The sequence below is a fragment of the Periplaneta americana genome, chromosome 10 (assembly GCF_040183065.1).
Source record: "Periplaneta americana isolate PAMFEO1 chromosome 10, P.americana_PAMFEO1_priV1, whole genome shotgun sequence".
NCBI lineage: Eukaryota > Metazoa > Arthropoda > Insecta > Blattodea > Blattidae > Periplaneta > Periplaneta americana.
The window spans coordinates 148,092,685-148,120,589 of record NC_091126.1 but is presented as its reverse complement, the minus strand read 5'-3'; the positions used below and the strand labels follow the sequence as shown (position 1 = coordinate 148,120,589).

Genomic DNA, 27,905 nt, shown 5'->3' with positions numbered 1-27,905 from the left:
TTTCGATTAGGATATTATCGCAATCTTGTTGGAACAGGTTTTTTTTTTCTTTTTTTGTGGACAAAGCGAGAGCAGAGTATTTTTCAAGTTGTCTACCCAGCACTTTTATGATACTGTCACTACTCTATCTACAATCGTCATAACTCTGCAAAATCCTAGATGGCGTTCATAACAACTAAAATGACTGAAAGTTGTACTCATTCGTGTTTAACACTTGTTTTATTGATCTAATTTTTATTCAAGGTATAGTAACTGGGTACATTTTGAACCTTTTGTTTTTTAAGGTAATTTGAATACTTGTTTAAAATTTTGATTCAAGACAATAATGTTATTTTCACATTTTAGACTTGATACACAAAGTAGATAATTCCAATCATATTCATTTTTCCTTCAGAATCGCAATTTCATTTGAAAGCAACAAAACTATTTTGATCAATTCTCGCGTATTAGTATTTGGATGAGTTTTTCTGCATGATCCTTGCAAAGCTATTCATTTTTGGAAACATTGATTAGATTTCCACTCTGCTTTCCTAGCTGGAAGAGTAATAAACATTTTAAAGTAATGAATGGAGTGAGCTGTTACTAAGTGGGTTTTATTTTTAAATTATTGTTATTTCTTTACAATAGTGTTACCACGTTAAAGTACAAATGTATTGACATTCTTGGATACTAGACGAGCCACAGATATCGTAAGGGAAAATAACGGAGTGTGGACTCAAATTTCACACCCAAAATAATGGTCGAAAGTTGCTGTGAAGTTCAGTCCGAGATGAGATCGGTTAGGAGTGGTAGGCAGCAGTGAGGGGCACCACATGCACCTCACTTCCGAGTGTTCCACTTACAGATAAAAAGCCAGTTTCGTAACATGGAATGAATAAGGGGTTAGGTTAGGTTAGGTTAGTTTAAGGTTTTACTATGCCTTCCATATAATCACAATTGTCAAGGAATGCCAAATCCTAATCTAACCTAACCCAACACTGATTGAACATTACGAAAAATCTCTTATGTTCGAATCAGTGAGTGGTTATATTAGGTTAGGTTAAGTTAGGTTAGATTAGATTATGCTTTTGCTATGCTTTGCATATATTAGCAATTGTCTAAGAATATGGCCCTTCTTACATGGCATATCAAAAGCCTGAACTAACCTTACATAATGTAACCGAACCTGTGAATCTCTAAGGAATGGCATAGAAATATGATTCATGTGTATGTTGTACACTGCCGCATAGGATGTTTAATACGTTCAATGATGATTTGTAAATATCAGTTATCTCAGGGTTTTTGACATGATTAGAGACCGGGAAATCAGAATTAGCCTTTTCCTTCCCATTGTGACAGTTTAGTATTCAAAATCCAGTATGTAACAGAATACTGAGTTTGAGTTGAAAAGTTTTACCTTCATGACGTCTGATGCAAAAGCGTTGCTCCACTTAATCAAGGCCAAAGTGAGACAGTACTGTAATGCAGATTACTGCTGAAAGAAATCTTTTTATGCCATGATATAAATTGTGTATTCCGTTTTAATGGTGATGTTTTCATTCATGATGTCCCGATGCATAATGGCAAAATAGTGTAGAAGCTGGGGGTATAGGAAGGAAATGCTACAGTGACACAAGGGTGGGGAGAAATGGGAGGACATTCTTCACTCAGTATATTGTGACTGCAATAACGCGTTATAAGATAATGTGGGTAAATATCTTTCCATTTTTATGTTGTATTATTTGCAAGTGGAAAGTAAAACCACATGTTTATGAATATGTAGACATATATCCAATTGTACTAGTATTAGGGACACCTACCCAGATTGAATATTAAGTTCGGGTACACCAGCACAACATAAAAAATTAATGAATTCATTTAGGACTTATGAAGGAAATGGGAACTTCTTTCTTCAATGACTGTATGTATTTGTATCTTACAGCTGGTTCGACGCAACTGCTTGCTGAATTGTCTAGGTTCGTAGAATGAGTTCTAAATGTAGTAAGTTTCAAGAATAAATATTTTCAGAATAAGAAATAACGTACATATATTTGGAAACTGTATACGTCTTTAATCTTTTATATTGTCGTTCGCTGCCAAATTTGTAGGCAGTCAGGACAAGAGTAAGATATGCCTGAAAACTTCAAACACATTTACGATTACTTATATAGTCGCATAGTCTCTCCCCTCTCTATGCTAAAGTGTAAAGACACCAAAATGTAACATGGTATTCAGAGAGAATTATAAATTGTAGAAATTTCAACCCAAAAGTACACTATTAAGCACATAATTATTTCACTGGGAGCCTTGTCAATATTTAATGCATTATTGGTTATTGGAGGGCTTCGAAAAGGTATCAGTTAAAGGTAGTGATGGTACTGGGTATAACTGTGGCGGATGGAATGAGGTGAATTTTCCCTACAACTTGACATCAGCAGCATACAGACTGTACCGATGATTATATCAAGTTGTTGGGGAAGGTCACCCCATTCCACCCGCTGCAACTATACTCGGTACCATCACTAGCTTTAACTGCTCCCTTTTCTTAGCCTGGTCATTAGGTAGGTAGCATTAGATATTATTTAAGTTGTGCTTACATTTAAATCGAATTTGCAGAGAGTTATCAGCGTAGTGCAATATAGCTTTAAAATTTTCGATGAAGTTCTTTTAAATAGTGTTTTCGGCATGTGTAAGAAAAGTGAAATCGCTTGTACAGCATTTCATGTTTCTGAAAGTAAAAAATTGTATCACTGTGCCACCTCGTAGCATCGACATATATCTTTGAAATCATATCTTCTTTGCAATTGAGAATATTTTTAAATGAATCATAATTTGATCAAAGAATTGAGATACATTAATGTCTGTAGGTCTCAGATTGCTTCATATTATGAATTCGGTTAAGAACATTTTATGCATTCAGTGTCGCTTCATATGTTGTTAATGTAGCAGATTCCTATGTGACTAACAATGATGGAGACTGATATTTATAATGGAATAATAGTTCATATTTCAAGTTTTGTTTTACATTTCCTACCTTTAATATGGGGAACATAAACATGTTTCGAAGGTCTCATTCGGGAGAGTGGGACAAATTTTCGTGAAAGGCGATGTTCACATGTATTGATGGACATGTGACGACCTGTGGCCTACAAGCTGACAATACGATTTGTATGGCTTGCTCATTCTACATGTATTTTCAGTTAGATATTATTAGTATTACTAAATCAGTACTTATTCAGTATTTTATTTTATTCTAATACACTCTGATGTCATTAAATAGAACTACAGCCAAAAATTTAAGTTAACAAGACAACAAATGTCTTCACAAATAAATACAGAACCACATGGCTTGGTTTGTGTAAACTGTAAGCAGGATGTGCATCATAAGGGTTTTGTTGATGCCTCTTGTAAATTGAAAGCTTTTCTGAAAATCTGCTAGTGGAATACATGTGAAATATTTCTTCAGAAGTAAGAATGGAGAAGATGACCGATGTGGAGTAACTGTTAACATATCTGATAGAGAAACATCTTGGCCTTGGGTCAGATCCTTGTTTGGACAGTTTTCCTCATTGAGTTATACCGGGATTTTCCCTCAACACATGAAGAGGAAGTGCTACTTAAATTTCGGAGCTGGTCCCTGCACTCATCTTGCTAACATTATCACCTTCATGTCACTCACACTCTAGATGAATGCAGCAGTTGAGAGGGCGTCTTAAAATAACTTGATTAAAGAAAAATCACTAGAGAAACTTTCGACATACAAGGTGCGTGTTAGAGCACAACTCAGCCATTTGAATTTTAAATGCTGCTTGTTTCGAAATTTTATAGAAAGTGCTTCTGATGCGGTATATATTTTTTATACAAATGCTAGTAAAATATTATATTATTACCGTTCCCTCGTCTGATCTGCCTGGAAATAAATGAAATAACACATGGGCCTCCAGATCACTAACACATGAGGCACCACAGAGTTCATCATAGATGGCTGTGTCTTCTTTATAATAATAACGGAAGTGCGCACAATGTGCAGGATTATATATTATTTTAGCTTTCACTGCTGCAAAACTTGGTCAGTGAAACTAATAGGTATTTACACTCCATCACATGGTATCTTCCACATAGTTCGTCACAAAGTAAACACATGCACTCTTCGTTCGGGTCGTGAAAGCTGGTGTTGCGGCATATTTTGAAGTGGAAGCCGTGGGTCGCGAATCTGGTCACCAGGTGTCTCTGTAGGTAGTTGGCCTCCTTCCAATCCTCTCTGGCCATGGCGTCCGTGACGTAGAACTCCTCCCATATTTCTGCTTTCTTACGTTGGTGTTCGAGGACGGTGCTCTCGTATGCTGATGTTGATGGCAGTAGAAATTGCAGCCGTAGGTCTTCTAGTAACATAGGTTCTCTGGTTAGCTCATAGACGATTCTGGATGGTGCAAATCTGGACAGGCCAAGTACCTGCTTCAGATATGTCGCTTTCACTTTCTCGAGGTCCTTCAGGTTACTTTTAGTGAGGTATTGCCAGATGATTTCGAGGCCATATGTGATGATGGGCACTATTTTAACCGTGAAGATTTTCATCGCCGTTTCCAACGAGATCCTGAATGTCATTCATGGCGATCATTGCCCCTGCCACTCTGTCTTTGATGTGGGCTGTGTATGTCGATCCATTTTGTTGCAGGGTTATCCCCAGGTATTTAAAAGTCTTTACGTTGGTCAGTGGCCCGCCCTCCAGGTACAGCACATCTTCTGCCTCTTGTTTTCCCCCTCTTTTGAACGTCATCGCCACTGTTTTTGTCCTGTTTAAAGTGAGGTCATTTCCTCTGGCCCATTCTACCAATCTGTCGAGTGCTCCTTGCAGCGTATTTCGTGATGTGGATGCCATGACCATATCATCTGCATACAGATAAGTCGTCAGTCCTTCTGCTTTCGTTGCCTCTACTACGTCGTGTGTCTCTATGTTGAACAACAGGGGACTGAGCGGATCCCCTTGAAGAACTCCTGTTGTCTGGTCTATCGGTGTTGACACTGTTATTGTGTCGTCAATCCGAATACTATTCTCCATTAAGATGTCCCTTATCAGTCTGGCTATGGGGTTTCTCCTTCCTATCAGGTTCTCTAATTTGGCTATGAGTTTTGTTCTATTGATTGTGTCGAACGCTTTTGTGTAGTCCACAAACACCGTGTAGAGTTTCCCCTTCGGGTGGTGGAGCGCTTCTTTTATATTTTCTTGGAGGGATTCCATGGCTTGTATTGTGGAGTGGTTCTTTCTGAAGCCAAATTGTTCTACTGGTATATGATGGTCTACTAGTGCTGTTATTCTTTCTGCGACGAGTTTCGTCAGTATTTTCAGGAGTGTGCATTCCAGAGCGATGCCTCTGTATGTATGAGGGTCACTAGCATTGCCTTTACCCTTATATAGCGTTTTAATCCTCAATGTTCTCCAACGCTCTGGAATACTCCCTCTCAACAAGCATCCATTGAAGAGGTGCGTCCAGGCTTTTATGAGCATTGGGGCTGTGCTCTTTAAATGCTCGTTGAAGATATTGTCCGGACCACTGACCTTTTTGTCTTTTGATCCCATGACCAGTCTCAGGACTTCATCCTGTGTCAATGGCTCGAGGAAATAGTCTTCTTCTTTCTTTGCCATTTCCTTGTGCGGCCTAGTGTCTTTTGATTGCAGAATTTCGGTGAAGTGCTGTACCCATGTGTCCATGGGGATATCCCTCAGGAACGTCGGTTTTCTTTGCTTCAGGACTCTAAATGGGTCGTTTTCTGACTCCTTTATAATCTCTCTGGCTTTTTCTTCATAGTACTCCCTCTTGGATTCTCTTATGAGTGTTTTGTATTTTCTTCTTTCATTTGCATATTCTTTGAGAGTCTCTTCTGATCGCGAGGTTAAGGCGCTGAGGAGCTTGTGGAGGGCTAACTGTCTAGCCTGGTAGCAGTTCCTGTTGAAGCAGGGTTTTGTCTTCCTTTCTTTGGGCTTCGTGATTCTTGTGGCGTTTGTAATAATGTGTTCCAGTTTGTTTACTGCTCTGTCAATGTGTCCAGTCTGTATCTCCTGTTCTGCTTCTTTGATTTGGGTGTGGGACTGTTCTATCCCCTGCGTATCTAATTTCCTTGAGATCTTCGGGTTCTGGGGGCAGGTCGGGCTTTCCTTTTGAAGTGTAAATGTCGTTGCAACAGGCATGTGTTTTCTTGCTGCTATTTTGAGCACTTCTTGTGTCACCTTTCTGACGCCCTTCATGTTCGTCAGCATAAGGTCAATTGTGCTGCTCCCATTATGGCACAAATAGATTTTCTCGGATGCTTTATTTATTAAGGTTAATCCTTCTTCTTCGAGGAATTGTAGGACAGTTTCAGCTTTATGGTTGCGTACATCAATCCTGCAGTTCATATCTCCTGCTATTATCACTAGCTCCTGCTGTTGCGATTGCGCTAGTCCGCCACTTATGATGTCTATGATCGCCTCTTCTTTGTAGTTCAGGTGTAAGTACACTCATATAATAGTGCACAGCCTGGTTCTAATTATTAGCATTTCAGGTGATTTCCGTTCAATTTTAAATGGAGCTAATTCTGGTTTGATGAGGCAGGTGATGCCACTCACTGGTCTGCCTCTCTGGCCTTGAGTGGCAAGCGCGTTAATCGTATAGAAGCCTTTGACATTCCATTCCTTTCTCAGAAACGTTTCGGTGAGTACTATCACGTCGAACTTTGCGAGGTTATCCTCTGGTATCATGTCCAAAGCGTTTATTAGGCCTTCTGTGTTCCATGTAGCCGTCTTTAAGACATTGCTCGTGACATTATAATCGTATGCCTTGTCTGCCCTGCCTCCGAAAAATATATTGTCTTACGACGACTCCTCTTGGCCAGAATTCCGGTTGTTCCGTCTGTGTCTTCTTTATTGGTTTTTATCTACTAGAAATGTGAAGTATTTGTCTTCCTCCCACAACGTAAGCTAGAGGATAATTCTGTGAATGGAAACAAGTCTGTGTTTCTGAGTCTCTTTATTCTGTTACACTTGCCAGTGTTGTAATAATATCCATTTCCCTCAAGTGAAAAGTGATGAATACTTGTTGACAACCCAGATCGAATAGCCAAGGTGCTTAAGAATTCTCCCTGCCTCTGCTGTTTAACAGTTCACATTTTAACCCCTGATCCCTTCTGATAAAAACAAAACAAAAAAAAAATAATTGATTATTATATGCTTTGTACTTGATTGGTGATCGAGATGTTTGATCTTTTGTCTTTATTGTTTTGGATAATTATATGACCCAACTCTGGATGGAACAGTTTTTTTTTTATTTAGGACAAATGGAGAGTAGAGAATTTTTCAAGATGTCTACCCCTTTCTACCCAGCACTGTTATCATACTGTCACCACTCTACCTACAGCTCGACCAAGTTAAATCTGCTTGCCGAGAGGGGAAGTTGGAGGCAGTTCTGTAGTGAAAGGAGGCGGTAACGAGAGAAGACCAGTACAGTATCATATGACAGCAAAGTTTTCCTACTGCGCTTCAGTTCATAGAGCAGTAACAATTTAAGACATTTTGAAATGGACTGTACTTCTACTTCTGCTTGACAGTGAAGTTTGGCGTTCTGATTGCCAAGCGTAGGCGTAGGGGAGAAAGTTCCATGAGGGGAGAAGCTGGGAGGCAGCGTAACTGTGCCTTTATCTGAAGACAAGGACAAAAAATGCGTTGGCTCCATAGTGTATTTTAAACGATGTGCACACGTTGAAATCTGAGCGTCAAGTGACCTATGTGGCAACTGTGTTTTGCCTCTTCATTCCATCCCGATATCCCCACTGGCAGATTTGCCTTGGGCAAGCTGTACAATCATCTCAACTCTGCAAATTCCTAGATGGCATTCATGACAACTAAAGTGACTGAAAGTTGTACTCATTCTTGTTTAACACTTGTTTTACTGATCTAATTTTTAAGCAAGTTTTAGTGACTGGGTACATTATGAACCTATTATTTTGTAAGGTAATTTGAATACATTTTTTTAAATTCTGTTTGAAAACAATAATGTTATTTGCACATTTTTTACACTTGATACACAAAGTAGATAATTTCAGTCATATTCATTTTTTCTTCAGAATCGCAATTTCATTTGAAAGCAACCAAACTATTTTGATCAATTCTCGCATGCTAGTATTTGGATGAGTTTTTGTGCGTGATAATTGCAAAGCTATTCATATTTGAATATAATGATTATATTTCCAATCTGTTTTCCTAGCTGGAAGAGTAATAAATATTTTAAAATAGTAAATTGAGTGAGCTGTTACTAAGTGGGTTTTATTTTTAAGATTATTGAAATTTCTTTACTTTAGCGTTACCACGTTAAAGTGCAAATGTATTGACATTCTTGGTTACTAGACGAGTCACAGATCGTAAGGGAAAAGAACTGAGTGCGGACTCAAATTTCACACCCAAAATAATGGTCGAAAGTTGCTGTGAAGTGCAGTCAGAGATGCGATCGGTTAGGAGTGGTAGGTAGCAGTGAGGAGCACCACATACACCTCACTTCCGAGTGTTCCAAGTACAGTTAAAAAGCTAGTTTCGTAACATCGAATCAATGAGACGTCAGGCTAGGTTAGTTTAGTTTAAGGTTTTACTATGCCTTCCATATAATCACAATTGTCAAAGAATTTGCCTTCCTTGCAAGGCATGCAAAAAAACCTAACCTAACCCAACACAGATTGAACATTACAAAAACCTCTTATGTTCGAATCAGTGAGTGGCTATATTAGGTAAGGTTAAGTTAGGTTAGGTTAGATTTTGCTTTTGCTATGCTTTGCATATATTGGCAATTGTCTAAGAATATGTCCCTTCTTCCAAGGCATATCAAAAGCCTGATCAAAACTTATCTAACCTAACCTAACGTAACTGAACCTGTGAATCTCTAAGGAATGACGCGGAAATGTGATTCATGTGTAAGTTGTACCCTGCCGCATAGGATGTTTAATGAGTTCAACGACGATTTTAAATATCAGTTATCTCAGGTTTTTTTGACCTGAACAGAGACCGGGAAACCCAAATTATCCTTTTCCTTCCCATTGTGACAGTTTAATATTCAAAATCCAGTATGTAACAGAGTACTGAGTTTGAATTGAAAAGTTTTCCCTTCATGACGTCTGATGCAGGTGCATTGCGCCACTTAATCAAGGCCAAAGTTAGACAGTACCTCAATGCTGATTACTGTTGAAAGAAATCTTTTTATGTCATAATATAAACTGTATTCCGTTGTAATGGTGATGTTTTCATTCATAATGTCCCGATGCATAATGGCAAAAGGCTGTAGAAGCTGGGGGAATTGGAAGGAAATGCTACAGTGACACAAGGGAGTGGAGAAATGGGAGGACATTCTTCACTCTGTATATTGTAACTGCAATAACGCGTTTTAAGATAATGTGGGTAAATATTTTTCCATTTTTATGTTGTAATATTTGCAAGTGGAAAGTGGAACCACATGTTTATGAGTGTGTAGGCATGTATCCAATAGTTCTAGTGTTAGGGACACCTACCCAGATTGAATATTAAGTTCGGGTACACCAGCAGAACATGAAAAATTATTGAATTCACTTGTGACTTATGAAGGAAATGGGAACTTTTTTCTTCAATGACTGTATCCATTTGTGTCATACAGCTGGTTCTCTGTAACTGCTTGCTGAATTTGTCTCGGTTCGTAGAATGAGTTTTAAAAGTTGTAAGCTTCAAGAATAAATATTTTCAGAATAAGAAAAACATACATATATTTGGAAACTATATATGTCTTTATTCTTTAATATTGCTGTTGACATAATACAAAAATTAATGCCAATATAGCCCAAAGCAATTGTGTTTATTGTTATATTGTCGTTTGCTGCCCAAATTTGTAGGCAGTCCGGACAAGAGTAAGATATGCCTGAAACCTTGAAACACATCTACGTTTACTTATATAGTCACATAGTCTCTCCCCTCTCTATGCTAAAATCGTAAAGATGACAATGTAACATGGTATTCAAAAAGAGTTTAAAAATGTAGAACTTTTAACCCAAAAGTACACTATTAAGCACATAAATTTTTCATTGGAGTCTTGTCAATATTGAATGCATCATTGGTTATTAGTAGGGCTTTGAAAAGAGAGCAGTTAAAGATAGTGATTGTACCGAGTATAGTTGCGACTAGTGGAATGAGGTGAATTTCCCCTACAACTTGGCATAAGCAGCATAGGGTCGTCCACACCTGTGAAGTAATGGTCAGCGCGTCTGGCCGCAAAACCAGGTGGCCTGGGTGCGATTCCCGATCGGGGCAAGTTACCTGGTTGAGGTTTTTTTCCGGGGTTTTCCTCAACCCAATATGAGCAAATGCTGGGTAATTTTCGGTGCTGGATTCCGGACTCATTTCACCAGCATTATCACCTTCATCTCATTCAGACGCTAAATAACCTAAGCTGTTGATAAAACGTCGTAAAATAACCGACTTAAAAAAAAAGCATACTGCTGCTTACGTCAAGTTGTTGGGGAAGGTCACCCCATTCCACCTTCTGCAGCTATACTCGGTACCGTTACTAGCTTTAACTGCTCCCTTTTCATAGCCCTAGTCATTAGGTAGGTAGCATTATATATCATTTAAGTTGTGCTGACATTTAAATCGAATTTGCAGAGAGTTATCAGCGTAGTACAATATAACTTTAAAATTTTCGATGAACTTCTTTTAAGTAGTATTTTCGGCATGTGTAGGAAAATTGAAATCGCTTCTACAGCATTTCATGTTTATGAAAGTGAAAAATTGAAGCACTGTGCCACCTCGTAGCATCGACATATTTCTTTGACATCATATCTTCTATGCAATTGAGAATATTTTTTAAATAAATTATAATCTGATCAAAGTATTGAGGTTCATTAATGTTTGTAGGTCGCAGATTTCATCATATTATGAATCGGCTTAAGAACATTTTATGCATTCAGTGTCACTTCATATGTTGTAACGTAGGATATTCTTATGTGACTAGCAATGATGCAGAATGATATTTATAATGGAATAACAGTTCGTATTTCAAGTTTTGTTTTTCATTTTCTAACTTTAATATGGGGAACAAAAACATTTTCCGATGACCTCTTTCGGGAGAGTGGGACAAATTTTCGCGAAAGGCTATGTTCACATATTTTAATGGACATATGACGACGTGTGGCCTACACTCTGACAATACAAGTTGATGGCTTTCTCATTCTCCATATATTTTCAGATGGAAACTTATTAGTATTACTAAATCAGGGCTTATTCAGTGTTTTATTTTAATCTAATACACTCTGATATCATCAAACAGAACTACAGTCAAAAATTCAAGCTAACAAGCCAACAAATTGCTTCACAATGAAATACATAACCACATGGCTTGGTTTGTGTGAACTGTAAGCAGGATATGCATCATAAGGATTTTGTTGATGCCTCTTGTAAATTGGAAGCTTTTTTGAAAATCTGCCAGTGGAATACAGTAGCGTGCAAACTAATCCGAACAACGTAATTACTTATGCAAAAACACTCAAACGGGATAATAAAGGATGTAAGACATACCTCAGTAATCTATGTGGCCTCGCTTGTTCCTAATAACAGCTCTGAGACGATTTGGCATGGATTCCACTAATTTCCCACAAATATTCTTCATTTCTTCATCGCGAAACCATACACCAATGAGGGCAGAAATCATCTTCTCCTTTGTAGAACAATCCATTTTTTGCATTCTTTTCCAAATTGACCACAAGTTCTCAATACGCTTGATGTCGGGTGAGTTGTCTGACCAGGGGAGTACCTGAATATTCTTCTTTTTGAAGAATTCTGTAGTTTTTCGAGACGTATGGCATGGTGCCAGGTCTTGTTGGAACACACCTCTGCCATCCGGAAATGATTTTTGCAGCTGGGGTACGATTCTGGTTTCCAATAAGTGAATATATTTGTCAGAATTCATCATTCCCTTGATAGGTATTAATGCTCTAGACCCTTCATGTGTAAAAAACCCCAAAACATTACTTTAGGGGGGTATTTGGGTGCTTGTTGGAGATGAGCTGCTGTTACTTTTTCGGATCCTTTCTGTACGTAAGAAACACTGTGGCAGTGCACCTCGAAATGAGGCTCATCGGAAAAAAGTACATTCTTCCAGTCATGCACTGTCCATTGTTGATGTAATTTTGCCCACATTAAGCATTTTTGCACATAACAGGGGTTAGCAGTTGCTTCTTAATAGGCTTACGAACCCTTCATCCAGCTTTCAAAAGCCTACACCGCACTGTTGTGACGTGAATATTCGCCCCAGTGGTAGCCATTAACTCGCGGGTTAAGTCGACAGCAGTTAGTGTAGGATTTAATTTACTTTTCCTGACAATTAAACGATCATCTGCAGGTGAAGCCTTCCTTTTCCTGCCACAGTTTCCTTTTCTCTGGGGTGTGATGGATCCAGTCTCCCTGTATCGTTTTATGATCGAATTAACAGTAGCCAAACCAGTGTGGCATTCTGCAGCAATTTGCCTCTGTGTCATAGAAGAATGCTCTGCTAATGTTATAATTTTAGACCGTTTTCGTGGAGTTGTATCCATTTGTGAAGACGACAGAATGTACACAGGATTGCAGTATTAAGTCTTCAACTCAACTGAAATGCTTATAAGTACAAAACGACAAGCAAAATGTCACATATTATAAAAAAAAATAATAACGACAGACCTTCAACAATTGAATTACACGTACTACAGATGCCAATTAAAGTGGTATGAGCAGCTGTGAGGCCAAAAATGACAGAAAATGTAAAAATATGTCGTGTTCGGATTAATTTGGACGCTACTGTACATGTGAAATATTTCTTCAGAAGTAGCAGTTGAGAAGCTCACCGATGTGGAGTAACGGTTAACATGTCTGATAGTGAAACATCTTGGCCTGGGTTCAGATCCTTGTTTGGACAGTTTTCCTCATTGAGTTATACCGGGATTTTCCCTCAAAATATAATGAGGAAGTGCTGCTTAAATTTCGGAGCTGGACCCTGCACTCATCTTGCTAACATTATCACTTTCATGTCACTCTTATGCTAGATGAATACAGCAGTTGAGAGGGCGTCGTAAAATAACTTGATTAAAGAAAAAACACTGGAGAAACTTTCGACATACAAGGTGCGTGATAGAGCACAACTCAGCCATTTGAATTTTAAATGCTGCTTGTTTCGAAATTTTATAGAAAGCTCTTCTGATACGGCATATATTTTTTACACAGATGATAATAAAATGTTATATTATTACCGTTCCCTCGTCTAATCTGCCTCGAAATAAGTGAAATAACACATGGGCCTCCAGATCACTAGAGTCGATGGCAATTCAGAAGGCAGTTGTCTGCTAGCGTTTGCGTCGAGAGAGGCAGATAGAGAGAGCAAGGCAGCGTACAACATTGCCACATCGTACTTCAAGTGCACGTGCAATACAAATAGTGCAGGAGAGAATTTAAATTATCAAAAGACAATAATGACCTCAGCTGTTGATTACTGTAAGCATGAAACCAAACAAACACTCTTTCCTTCACTAATAATATTCTTTACATGATTCTCAATCCCACACCACATGCTTCTGCAGTCGTTTCTTGAATGTTGGAAACGTTGCTGCCAGCATCAAGATGGCCGGCAGCATTCTGCTCGTTAACGTTTTTAAAATAATTATACAACTTAAACACTATTTTCCGCGCCTGCTTGTGTAATACTTGTCTTTTTACAGTTTCTTCTTCCATTTATTTACCTTACATACACACAGTAAATGATAATTTTTCTTGTTCAATGTATTGAAACACTCGCACGTTAACAAACGAACCTGGGAAGTGCTTGTTATAGACTGATTCTGACTGGTTCTACTGTACAAGCTTGGGATGTCACATACCAGAAATGCTACGCCGCTTATAGAAGCTAACCGCCTTCCGAAATGCCATCTAGTCTAACACATGAGGCACCACAGAGTTCATCATAGATGGCTGTGTCTTCTTTATTCGATGTACCACTACAGAATAGTTGGTTTTTATTTACTACAAATGTGAAGTATTTGTCTTCTTCCCACAACGTAAGCTAGAGAATAATTCTGTGAATGGAAACAAGTCTGTGTTTCTGAGTCTCTTTGTTCTCTTACACTTGCCAGTGGTGTAATTATGTCCATTTCCCGCAAGTGAAAAGTGATGAATACTTGTTGAGAACCCAGGTCGATTAGCCAATGTGCTTAAGAATTCTCCCTGCCTCTCTTGGCGTGCTGTTTAGCAACTCATGTGATCCCTATAATTCCTTCTGATAAAAAATCAAAACAAACAAGTGATTATTATATGCTTTGTACTTGATCCGTGGTCGAGATATTTGATCTTTTGCTTTTATTATTTTCGATAACGATATGACTCCAATCTTGACGGAAAAGGGTGGATAAAGAGAGAGCAGAGGATTTTTCAAGGTGTCTCCCCCTTTCTACCCAGCACTGTTATGATACTGTTGCTACTCTACCTACAATCATAACTCTGCAAAATCCTACATGGCGTTCATAACAATGAAATGACTGAATGTTGTACTTATTCGTGTTTAACATTTGTTTTACTGATCTAATTTTTATTCAAGTTATACTGACTGAGTTCATTTTGAATCCATTACTTTTTAAGGTAATTTGAATACTTTTTTTTTTTATTTTGTTTCAAGACAATAATGTTGTTTGCACATATTTTACACTTGACACACAAAGTAGATAATTTCAATCATATTCATTTTTCCCTCAGAATCGCAATTTCATTTGAAAGCAACCAAACTATTTTGATCAATTCTCGCATATTAGTATTTGGATGAGTTTTTCTTCGTGATCCATGCAAAGCTATTCATATTTGAATACATTGATTATATTTCCAGTCTGTTTTCCTAGCTGGAAGAGTAATAAAGATTTTAAAATAATAAAACGGAGTGAGCTGTTACTAAGGGGGTTTCATTTTTAAATTATTACAATTTCTTTACTATAGCGTTACCACATTAAAGTACAAATCTATTGACATTCTTGGATACTAGACGAATCACAGATATCGTAAGGAAATAGAACTGAATGTGGACTTAAATTTCACACACGAAATAATGGTCGAAAGTTGCTGTGAAGTGCAGTCAGAGATGAGACGGTTAGGAGTGGTAGGCAGCAGTGAGGGGCACCACACACACCTCACTTCCGAGCGTTCCACTTACTTACAGATAAAAAGCTAGTTTCGTAACATCAAATCAATGAGAGGTTAAGTTAGGATAAGATATTTTTATTTTTTTTATTTCTTTTATTGGGTTATTTTACGACGCTGTATCAGCATCTGAGGTTATTTAGCATCTGAATGATATGAATGTGATAATGCCGGTGAAGTGAGTCTGGGGTCCAACACCGAAAGTTACCCAGCATTTGCTATTATTGGGTTGAGGGAAAACCCCAGAAAAACCTCAACCAGGTAACTTGCCCGACTGGGATTCGCACACGGGAAACCTGTTTTCGCGGCCAGACGCGCTGACTGTTACTTCACAGGTGTGGACTAGGATAAGACAGTTTAGGGTTCCACTATGCCTCCCATATAATCACAATTGTCAAGGAATGTGCCTTTTCTTGCAAGGCATGCCAAAATCCTAATCTAACCTTACCCAAATATCTCTTATGTTCGAATCAGTGAATGGTTATATTAGGTAAGGTTAAGTTAGGTTAGATTAGATTATTCTTTTGCTATGCATTGCATTCTTCCAAGGTATATCAAAAGCCTGAACTAACCTTACCTAACCTAACCTAACGTAACCGAACCTGTGAATCTCTAAGGAATGGCACAGAAATGTGATTCATCTGTATGTTGTACACTGCCGCATAGGATGTTTAATAAGTTCAATGACGATTTGTAAATGTCTTTTATCTCAGGATATTTGACATGATCAGAGACCGGGAAATCACAATTAGCCTTTTCCTTCCCATTGTGACAGTTTAGAATTCAAAATCCAGTATGTAACAGAGTACAGTACTGAGTTTGAATTGAAAAGTTTTCCCTTCATGACGTCTGATGCAAATGTGTTGCGCCACTTAATCAAGGCCAAAATGAGACAGTACTGGTAATGCTGATTACTGTTGACTGAAATCTTTTTATGCCATGATATAAACTGTGTATTCCGTTTTAATGGTGATGTTTTCATTCATAATGTCCCGATGCATAATGGCAAAATGGTGTAGGAGCTGGGGGTATAGGAAGGAAATGTTACAGTGACACAAGGGAGGGGAGAAATGGGGCCCAGTCGGATAAGAGAAAAAGCCACATCTATATATTTATATTTTGGAATGCTCTGTGCTCGTTTACAGATGTAAATGATACCATTTGAATAATGTGTTTTCATATAGTTTAGTCAGAACGTATTTCTTCACATTCCAATGAGATATCCTACATATCGAAATTTATGGTTTGTCCCCTTGTCTGCCTGGACCCATCAACTATTGTTAGTCAACTGTCCAAAAACAGGTTTGGACCCTACAAGTGACACTCATAGGGCGATCAGAGCAGGAGGTAATGAGTAAGAGTGGCCAATTCCTTTCCCCCCTCCGTTGCATGCATCACTGACTAGATACATATTACATTAATCAGATTTCAGATACTACAAAAAAATGTTTGATAATTGAAACTGTCATATTACTATCTACTGTTTTGCAACACATTTTAGAACACTTTTCTAGGATCACATCTAAGGTTCTTAGACATTGTTGTTTGGCATACACATAAAGGTAACATATACCAAAATGTTGTATGTACTGAGGGTCAGAGTGAAATACATGAGCTGCATCACTTACTTGCATTATGTTGGGCAAAAAAGTTTACTAGGTGAACTGAAGGTATGTTAACCCCCAACTTCCAAAGTCAAATATCTCTCTTACATACACACACATGTACCACATACTGTAACTTTGCTCCCTACAATTACACAATATATTTAACATTTGCTAAAAACGTTTTTTTCTGGGGGAAAAAAAATAAATAAATAAATAAAAATTAAAAAAAAAAGCTATGAACTTTCCACCAATATGATATTATACCTTTTTGTTACACACAATATGAGCTATTTACACTACTTTAAAGACACTGCCGAGTTCACAGTATGCAGATGAGAGATGGGTGGGCCACACTACTCTAGGTAGCTGCAATCCAAGAAGATAGATGCACAATGATGTACAGCAGTGGCAAAAAAAAACGGACCGACCCTTGTAGCTGATTTCAGAGCCTTGTTCACTCCAGAACACAATAGACTGGTAACTAAGACTTTCGTGGTTCGAATCCTGCCTGGAAAGGAACCTTTTTTTTTGTTCCTTATTCAAATTTATTCCCAATACTTTCTGATTGCAGCGATATTATACTACTTAATTAACTTATTATTCCCAGAACATGAATTTTACCATCTTATTTTCTAATGGCTTTCAAAATGGGCTATGTCAGCAGTTGCGACTACAACAATTTCAATAGATTACTCGCTATCTTGTGAATGCGGGTGTGGCATGTGCAGTGGCTAATTTTGGGGACTTTGATTAGTCTGTCGGTCCGGGTTTTCTTGCCACTACTGTACACTGACGGTCAAAATATCTGGCTCTACTAATCGATATTTTTTTTTGGCGTAAGTATGGCTTATTTAGTTATTACTTGTATGAATACATGGTGATGATAATAGTCAGTGTTGCCAATCACACATAAATATACCCGCATTATAGAATTCAATTTTTCATCCCACACTGCTGATTGTGAAGCAACACTGAATTTAGCGGGAAACCACTGATATTGTCAATTACGAGAATAATTTATGCTCAATCTACATAGTAATTTTTCCTGACACGTTTTTAACTGCTCAAATAATGGTACCACTTATTGAGAACTAGTGGAATTCTTCCAATTTTTGTCAATTTTTAATGTCTTTGGTTCTGACTTATTCCGTGATTGGAAAGTTTGCTTACATGGTCATGTAATCATAGGCCGGATGTCTTTGAACGCCAGTGTACATGTGATGCTATCAACACTGTACCTACTTTCTTCTCAGAAGAGACTCAACAATTATTTAATATCCTTAGTTTTCTCTTGAAGTCAGGACCAAAACAATGTGACTGGTTCAAAAACCGAGTCGACCAATTAATCCTAGATACTATATACATATTAAACAAATTACTGAATTGGTCCTGACTACAAAGAGAAAAATTACAATCATTCAACACATATTTTTTCATCACAGTCCTCAATTTTTTACAATGACAGTTTGCTTTGAAATGTCTGCAGAATGAATTCTCCCATTCTCGGAACTGAGTGAAAACTTCGTTTCTGGGCAATGAAAGACTTCCAAAATCGTCATCAAATGCCTTGAAGTAAGTAAATATTTGATGGCTTTCACTCAGTTCTCTCTGGCTTTCTCCCAGAGTGAGAGTATTTTTACAGTGACTGCATTTATGTTTTTTGAGGAACCTTGAGCAAATGTACCCTGCAATGTAGTAAACAGCATTATCGTCCTCGATACTTCCAGTATCACACTCCACATCCATTTCGACTATAGTATCAGGAGTACAATCACTGATACAGTTTACATCTGTAACAGATGACGACTCCTGAACAGCCTTGTCACTAACAGAAATACTATTCAGTTTCGTCAAAACATACTCAACATCTTTTTCGCAGTTACTTCTGTGTGATAACTTGGAAAGAGATGTAATGAGTATGTGTCGAAGACCACTTTCAAGTTGTTGGACAGATGGATTTATAGTGCACCCGTGCTGTTGTCTTATGGTAGCAAATGTATTCTCCAATGCATCCTGACTCAGAAATCGAGTCCTTAATTTAGGAATGTTATACTCAGAACTAAGCTCATCGAACAAATTCAGCAAGCTCTGAATACTAATTCTCCAACCTTCAAGACAAGCTGGCTGACGCTCGCAACCCACGAATTCCAAGGACTGAATGTCATTCAAAGTTTTTTTTTTTTTTTTTTTTTTTTCAAAAATTCTACGTGAACGGAGTCAGGAGTTATGGCAAATCTATATTTAAATTTATCTGTTTTCAGTTTCGTGTTGTTGAAAGTGTCCAATAGCTTGTCCATCATCTCAATGAAGTCGGCAGTATGAAGAGCACTGATAGGTAGCTTTCCCATTCCAACATATGCATGAATTGCAGTATGTACAAAATAGGAAAACACCTGTGTTGCCAGCTTAACCTTCATACGAGAAAACATTTTAGGGAAAACATGGTCCTTTGTCAGTTTAGGAACTAACTTAAGTTTTAACACATCATCATGCATATCATAGATAGTTCTAATATGTGACCAAGATACAGGGTTTTCCCGAGCCCCTACCACGCTGTAGCCGAGAACTGAGAAATATGTTCCCAAATTGAAGCAGCCGAAAGCCGCCATTTGATTGTTAGAAAACGCGCGGGATTTCGAAACCGCTATTTGAATACGTGTTGTATTGCGTATCCGAAAGCTAAATGTTTTTGTTTAAAGGAACAATACTTACTTTGCGATATATCTTTAATAACGTGTGTCTCCTGTCAGCAGAGAAGCTAGGTTTTCTGTGAGGGAAATCAGGATATCAGAAGCTAACTTAAGACATTATATTTATCATCACTTTATCAAAGAGATTTATAGTTGTTTTCTGCAAAGTAATATTCGCGTGCTTTTAATGTAATATTCGCCTTCCTGAGAAATACTAAAATACGAAAGACACACAGTAGGCTACAGTGAATACTACGGGCTAATCGTTTTTTTCTTTTATTAACCATGAATATGTTTTAACCATTCGCTACTAAATTAACTTTGCAACTTTTCTTTTTCGGAACCAGTACTGCAACAGTACATCGACGATGAGTCCATGTTTAAACATAGTTCACTGCACTACAAAACGCAGCAATTGTATGTATCTGTTATTAGTGTAAAATACAATATCAAAACTTTTTTTTTTTGGGACTCAACGCACCTAAAATACACAATGTTGATTACTTGCGAGAACAGCAACTGGGTACCGAAACGGATTAATCAACAATGTGGTAGAACTAGGGGAACTATTATCTTGCGAGTAGAGTTACCTTATGGCAATCAGCTGGGTTACCTCACAGACTTACTAAATTTCCGCGGGTTACCTCTATGTTTACAATGTAACCATCTGAGTCAATATATAAATAAAAATATCGGATAATAGGAAATGCAGACTAACTTGTTTAAATTGCGTTCTAGGCTATTATCCCTCAAATTGGGATTTTTATCAATCTCGATCCGCTTTATTGGGATTCAACCAGGCTGTCAGATTTGCATCATTTTCATAGGAACTCCGAATGTGAATATTCATAACCAAGGTAATAATGTCTACTTTTTAATTTAATCTGTAGGTTAAACTGTTGTATAAAATCAAAAAGCATTATTTATTATTATTATTATTATTAGTAGTAGTAGTAGTAGTAGTAGTAGTAGTAGTAGTAGTAGCAAGTAGCAAGTAGCAAGTAGCAAGTAGTAAGTAGTATAAAAAACTGTTTCATTAATCCGTAACTAAGACAAGAGTTACTTTCAATCAGGGATATAAAAAAATTAACTTTTTGTAGTTTATACAGTTTCTGTTGAGTTGTCCAAAGGAACGATGGTGTGAAAATTCCTTTCTCTAACAGGCTATGTGGCCTAATACTTGTTCTGGGAGATGAATTAGAAATGTGTTATGCCATTACTTAATGAGTGGTTAGTACATGCAGTATTAATGAATATGTTTCAGCTTTTAGGCTCTGAAATTTGTTTATATATATATTTTTTAAACAGGATCTATTTCTACCGTCCCGCGCCGTGGCGTGGTGGTCTAAAGCATACTGCTTAGGACTCGCATTACGGAATGCGCGCTGGTTCGAGTCCTCATGGGGAAGAAATTTTGTCATGAAATTTCGGCCAATGTATGGGACCAGTGCCCATCCAGAATCGTGATGCACTTGGGGAGCTAGGATAGGTAGCAAAATCCGGTTGCGAAAGCAGCTGTAAAGGCTGGGGGGGGGATCATCGTGCTAACCACACGATACCTCTATTCTGGTTGGATGATCGTCCACCTCTGCTTCGGCATGTGGGCGTATGGCCAGCAGCCGGCTGGTCGGTCTGGGGCCTTCACAGACTGTAGCGCCACGGATTATTGTTATTATTATTATTATTATTATTATTATTATTATTATTAATTCTGTATCTTCGAATTCGGCGAATAATTTTATTATTCATGTATGCACTGAAACAACAGCTGTTTGAAGAAAGGGAAGGATATGGAGTGGATGAAGGACAATAACAATGTATACGGTAATAACGTAATTTGAGAGGTAACAACTATCTTCGAAATGAGTTGAAACACTGAATGATTCATTGTAGGGTAGAAATTCTCTCTGTAGATTGCACCTATCCATTTTCGGTTAAGGGAATCTTTACTCAGAGGAAATCTGAAGCACAAACAGCCATATAAGTACAATAGTTTGTCTTCTGTAACATAATACGGGCCTAAAATATTGTAGAAATTAAAGATTAACTAATCAGTGAAATGTAACATTCCTTCCTTCTTTATCTTTACATCTGTGTGCATTGCTGCAATTAAAAATAGCAGACGAACTAAACCTGTACTTATTCATCTCAACCAAGCAAATGGCCGCCCGTCGGCTGTTCAATTTGGGAGCATAACACTAGCGCCAGTGAGCGGTCTAGCGGTTATTTAGTAAGTCTATGGTTTTTCCATGTAATGCAAATCATATCGCAATAAGTTGTTCCTAATTGACTTCAAAAGGTGTGGTGGATCATACATGAAATGAATTTTATTCCCATTGACTTCAAAATACGGTCTTACTGCTGAAACCCCCAATTTAGATGCCAAACTTTGATTATTTGTACCTTGATCACATATTAAAACCTTAATATGGAACCCGATTTTGTGGAGTTCACAAACACACAAATTGACAATGTTCAAGAGAGATGTAGCAGATATAGGACCATCAGATATCCAATAACCTATTACCTGTTTCCATCCCTTCTTAATCCCTTTAACCATTGCCATCAAACAATGGTTACCTATTTTCATGGGATATCTTGCTATTCCATCGTCAGCAAAACCCTTAATCATATCAGATTTAGAGTCATAATGCAACTGCTGACATATGGCAATTTCATCAATGATCAGTGAACATACATTCTCTGATCTGTCAGACAGAGGCCCTGCAGCAAGTGGCTTAAGAGTTGTCAAAACAGGCTGCATCAGACCTGGCTGAATGTCTATTTTGTTCTGATAACTTTGAAGTGTCTTGATACTGGGCAATAGGAAAAGTTTTTCCATAAAATTATACCCTTTAGGACTGTGATAAAATAATGACAAAGAAAAATCTTTCATGACGTCACTCCATCTATATCCATGTTTATGAATTTTTCCAATCTGCACCTGTGCCTCGTATATCTTTTGAACAATTGTTGGCAGTTGAGATGATGTGGCCATTGGCTCCCTTCTCCTTCCAACTTGATCCCAAATTCTGTCTTCTTCGACTTGTTGCAATTTTTTCTCCAGTCTCTTCACCTTTGCTTTCAGAGCTGCCATTTTTAGTTTGTTGCTCCTGGGTGAAGATGAGAAGTGAGGACTGGAGAAAAGTTTTCGTTTTGCAACACCAGGACCTAAAGATTACGAAATTAACTTCAGATTAATCTAATTGCTGGGAACTATTTTAAATAAAAAATGAAATGTGACAACACCTTTAGCCTTGTTAAGTTAAAGTAGGCCTAACAAAAGGCATGCAAGCTATGGATAGGCTATATAACATACTACAAAATTGACAATACATCAAAATGTGATCAATATTTACCAAGTTTGGAAGGAGGTGTAGCTGAAGCTGAAGGAAACTGTTCCATCATGGATGTATTCATGTCAGTATCTAAGGAAATAAATGATAAATTAAATTGAAGCAAGAATTGAACAGACTTTGTGCTCCATTCATTTCAAACTGCTCTTAACTGTGTAAATTATAACTCATATAAATGTTAAGTAATAGTAACAATCCAAAAGTTTAATGCTGCAACAAATTTGATTGTGTTAATCTGAATTGTTCGTTGTAATGTAATATAAAATATTTTTTTGCTAATAGGCTGGGCCATAGAGGACAACTGACACTAACAGAAAGGGATAATCAGCAGAGGTGTTGGGATATTAAAGAGGAGTCAGTAAGAGGGAATGATGGTGTACTTCGTGCCAGGGAGACTTGTCAGGATATCAGCTGCAATATCGATCGTCTGGTTCAAAAGTGCGACAACTCAAAAAAACAAGTTTTGAGATATCTTCAGTTGAAAGTTTCAAATAAATCCCCTAAAAAGGGACAGATTTCTGGTTCATAACCACGACAATTAGAAATGAGTCAGTATTCAGGACGAGTATATCACGATCTTCCAGTTCATTATTAATAGATTTCGAAATGTAGTAATAATGGATTAATAAAGTCCATAGTTATAATTACTTCTAAAGCAGTTTATTTCGTTTTTATTCTTTTTGGTTGTAAATATGACTTATCTCAATATTGAATCGGAAAGAGCTCCGAAAGGGGCTTTCAGTAGTATAAATAACTAAAAAATGGCAATTTTTGAGTTGTCGCACTTTTGAACTGGACGATCGATATATAACAAGATAAACACCCTGCCCTGTAGTTAAGAGGATTTGTTATTATTCGCTACTTTACGAATGAAGTATGAAAACTGCAGACATATGGCGGGGGGCAATTAACTTAAATGATTACTAGCATGTTACCAGGCTCACAAGACAGTATCGCTTACCTTCAGCTGTGGGAATCACATTGAATAGGAGCGATGGTTGCTGATAGCCCCTCAGCTGTTCACCAATCATACTGTTCCCTGTAATAATCACAAAAAAAACGAAACATAATTAATTATGTATTTTGAAACATGTAATATAAGAACAGCTGATGAGGAACTAAGGCATTCCTTGAAATCCATAAACTTGACTAAATGGAATAATTACCTTGTTGGCATGCATCTTTATTCATCCCGGCATATGCCGTCGAAGCAGTAATCTTTGAAGCTGGAGTACTCATAGGAGCAGGAATTGTTTGAGGCATAGCTGCCAAGCCTGCAGCCTGCTCAGTTGCAGCTTGTAAACTTATGAGACTACGCGTACCTGAAAATAAAGAAAAGAGTAATGAAATCGGAAATTTTAAACATGAATGACATGAATACATCGTTGGGCCATAGAAGACAACTGATACAAACAGAAAGGGATCATCAGCAGAGGTGTTGGTAAGTCAGTAATAGGGAATAATGGTGTACATCGTGCCAGGGAGACTTGTTAGGATATCAGTTGTAATATATAACAAAGTAAACACCCTGCCCTGTAGTTAAGAGGATTTGTTATTATTTGCTGCTGTAAAAGAATGAAGTATGAAAACTGCAGACTATGGCAGGGGGCAATTTACTTAAATGATTACTAGCATGTTACCAGGCTCACAAGACAGTATCGCTTACCTTCAGCTGTGGGAACCACATTGAATAGGAGCGATGTTTGCTGATAGCCCCTCAGCTGTTCACCAATCATACTGTTCCCTGTAATAATAACAAAAAAGCGAAACATAATTAATTATGTATTTTGAAACATGTAATGTAAGAACAGCTGATGAGAAACTAAGGCATTCCTTGAAATCCATAAACTTGACTAAGTGGAAGAATTACCTTGTTGGCATGCATCTTTATTCATCCCGGCATATGCCATCGAAGCAGTAATCTTTGAAGCTGGAGTACTCATAGGTGCAGGAATTGTTTGAGGCATAGATGCCAAGCCTGCAGCCTGCTCAGTTGCAGCTTGTAAACCTATGAGACTACGCGTACCTGAAAATAAAGAAAAGAGTAATGAAATCGGAAATTTTAAACATGAATGACATAAAAACATTGCTAGTGTACTAATTACCTTCAGCAGCTGCAGAATCAATCTTCGCCCTCCTAGCATACGTCCGCAAAGTCTTGTGATGCCTGAAAGTTGGGGTAGACCCCGGTGATAAGGTCGCTTGAGGCATAACTGGGCTAGATGGTGGGCTCCGGATTTTAGGGTTTGATGGCACCACTAATCCATTAGCATGAACATTGGGCACTGCAGTTTGCTTAAGTATCACTTTTTGTGAAGAGCTATAATAGTCAGACTCAATGAAGTGGTCCATTCAGATTTTCAACCTGTGTGTGGCATCTGCGGCAACTCGATACCGGTCCTCTAGCCCACAAAATCGGAGCCACTTCCAACACCTAAAGCAATGGATTACAATTACTAATGAGATAAAGTAGAAGAAATATTGAATAGAAATCATGCAAAAATTGGGGAAAAAAATAATAATTTATCTGCTGCATTTGTGTTATTTTAAGAGATGACTAATGCGCATCACTAGGTGGTGAGTGACCATAGCAAAACTGGTAGCAGCAACAGATATTGGGTACAAACTAAATTAAATATTAGGCCTAAGCTTATTATTATTATTATTATTATTATTATTATTATTATTATTATTATTATTATTATTATTACACATGATTGAGAATTTCTCCAGAATGGCTAACTATATCAAAGAAGGCATAATTTTATTTTCCATAACTGTGAGATGTTTATACTGAAAACCACTTGGTTTTAGTTTGCAGCCATGTGGCCTAATGCTACAATTCAGGTTTACGAGGTTTCATTTTCAGCCTTCTTGCTCTTTTTCGTCAATATTTCACATTTCATTACAGTTTGACTGAATTTCGGAACCATCTAAATTTATACTCCTACTATAATCCTAAATAAATTAGCAGAAAGCAATGCACAGCTCGTCTAACCTACTTCACCAAAAAGTACATTGTTTTCGAGTGTAAGGTTTAGGCTATACAGGACACAATAATAATACTAAAGCTTACCTCATAGGTTCCTGAGGAAAATAGAAAAAATGCTTCCCTCCCACAGTATTAACAGTCTTGCATCCAGGCGCTGAGCATCTTCCTCGAATCTTTTGCATTTTTCTGGCATCCATCTTGCCTTCATAACGCTGTTGGCTGGTCATCGGCCAATGTTCTGACTACTTCGTATTGGAAAGTGGAGAACGCTGGTTCTCACGTAGTTCTATGATTTACCACCTACGACGTCAGGCACTGATCACCTTATTTCAGAATACCGCATCTAGATCGTGCTGACTGCAATTTCGCATCCTATTATATATTTATCCATGATTATATGCTTCGTACTTGATCCATGGTCGAGATGTTTGATCTTCTGTCTTTATTGTTTTTGATAAGGATATGATCCCAATCTGGACGCAACAGGTTTTTGCTGTCACTACACTACCTACAATCATTATAACTCTGCAAAATCCTAGATGTCGTTCATAACAACTATAATGACTGAAAGTTGTATTCATTCGTGTTTAACACTTGTTTTACTGATCTAATTTTTATTCAAGTTATAGAGACTGGGTACATTTTGATCCTATTATTTTCTAAGGTAATTTGAATATCTTTTTTTTTTTTTTTTTTTTTTCTTCTTAATTTTGTTTGAAGACAATAATGTTATTTGCACATTTTTTCCACTTCACACACAAAGTAGATAATTTCAATCATATTCATTTTTACCTCAGAATCGCAATTTCATTTGAAAGCAACCAAATTATTTTGATCAATTCTCGCATATTAGTATTTGGATGAGTTTTTCTTCGTGATCCTTGCAAAGCTATTCATATTTGAATACACTGATTATTTTTCCAGTCTGTTTTCCTAGCTGGAAGAGTAACAGAGATTTTAAAATAATAAAAGTAGTGGGCTGTTACTAAGTGGGTTTGATTTTTAAATTATTACAATTTCTTTACTATAGCGTTACCACATTATAGTACAAATGTATTGACAGTCTTGGAGACTAGACGGCTCACAGATATCGTAAGGAAAAAAGAACTGAGTGTGGACTACAATTTCACGCCCAAAATGATGGTCGAAAGTTGCTGCGAAGTGCAGTCAGAGATGAGATTATTTAGGAGTGGTAGGCAGCAGTGAGGGGCACCACATACACCTCACTTCCGAGCATTCCACTTACTTACAGATAAAAAGCTAGTTTCGTAACATTGAATCAATTAGAGGGTAGGTTAGGTTAGTTTAAGGTTTTACTATGCTTTCCATATAATCACAATTGTGAAGGAATGTGCCCTTCCTTGCAAGGCATGCGAAAATCCTAATCTAAACTAACCCAACTCTGATTGAACATTACGAAAAATCTCTTATGTTCGAATCAGTGAGTGGTTATATTAGGTAAGATTAAGTTAGGTTACGTTAGATTATGCTTTTGCTATGCTTTAAACATATTGGCAATTGTCTAAGAATAAGTCATATCAAAAGCCTGAACTAACCTTACCTAACCTAACTTAATATAACCGAACCTGTCAGTCTCTAAGGAATGGCACGGAAATGTGATTCATGTGTATGTTGTACACTGCCGCATAGGATGTATAATAAGTTCAACTACAATTTGTAAATATACGTTATCTCAGGGTTTTTGACATGATCAGAGACCGGGAAACCATAATTAGCCTTTTCCTTCCCATTGTGACAGTTTAATATTCAAAATCCAGTATGTAACAGAGTACAGTACTGAGTTTGAATTGAAAAGTTTTCCTTTCATGACGTCTGATGCAGGTGCATTGCGCCACTTAATCAAGGCCAAAGTGAGACAGTACTGCAATGCTGATTACTGTTGAAAGAAATCTTTTTATGTCATAATATCAACTGTGTTTTCCGTTTTAATGGTGATGTTTTCATTCATGATGTCCCGATGCATAATGGCAAAATGGTGTAGAAGCTGGGGGTATAGGAAGGAAATGTTACAGTGACACAAGGATGGGAAGAAATGGAAGGACATTCTTCACTCAGTATATTGTAACTGCA

The 27,905-nt window shown here is 37.5% G+C and overlaps 1 protein-coding gene across 1 annotated transcript in view; it reads right to left on the bottom strand.

The window, feature by feature from the left end:
* The window catches only part of LOC138707745 (uncharacterized), a 559,377-nt gene that overhangs the window by 415,471 nt on the left and 116,001 nt on the right, over positions 1 to 27,905 (bottom strand). Inside the window, exons 5-8 of the mRNA XM_069837610.1 lie at positions 24,693 to 24,848; positions 24,489 to 24,566; positions 23,989 to 24,144; positions 23,784 to 23,861 (exon numbers count right to left, since the gene is read on the bottom strand). Coding sequence (XP_069693711.1) covers positions 23,784 to 23,861; positions 23,989 to 24,144; positions 24,489 to 24,566; positions 24,693 to 24,848 — 468 coding nt within the window. The remainder of the gene's footprint in view (positions 1 to 23,783; positions 23,862 to 23,988; positions 24,145 to 24,488; positions 24,567 to 24,692; positions 24,849 to 27,905) is intronic.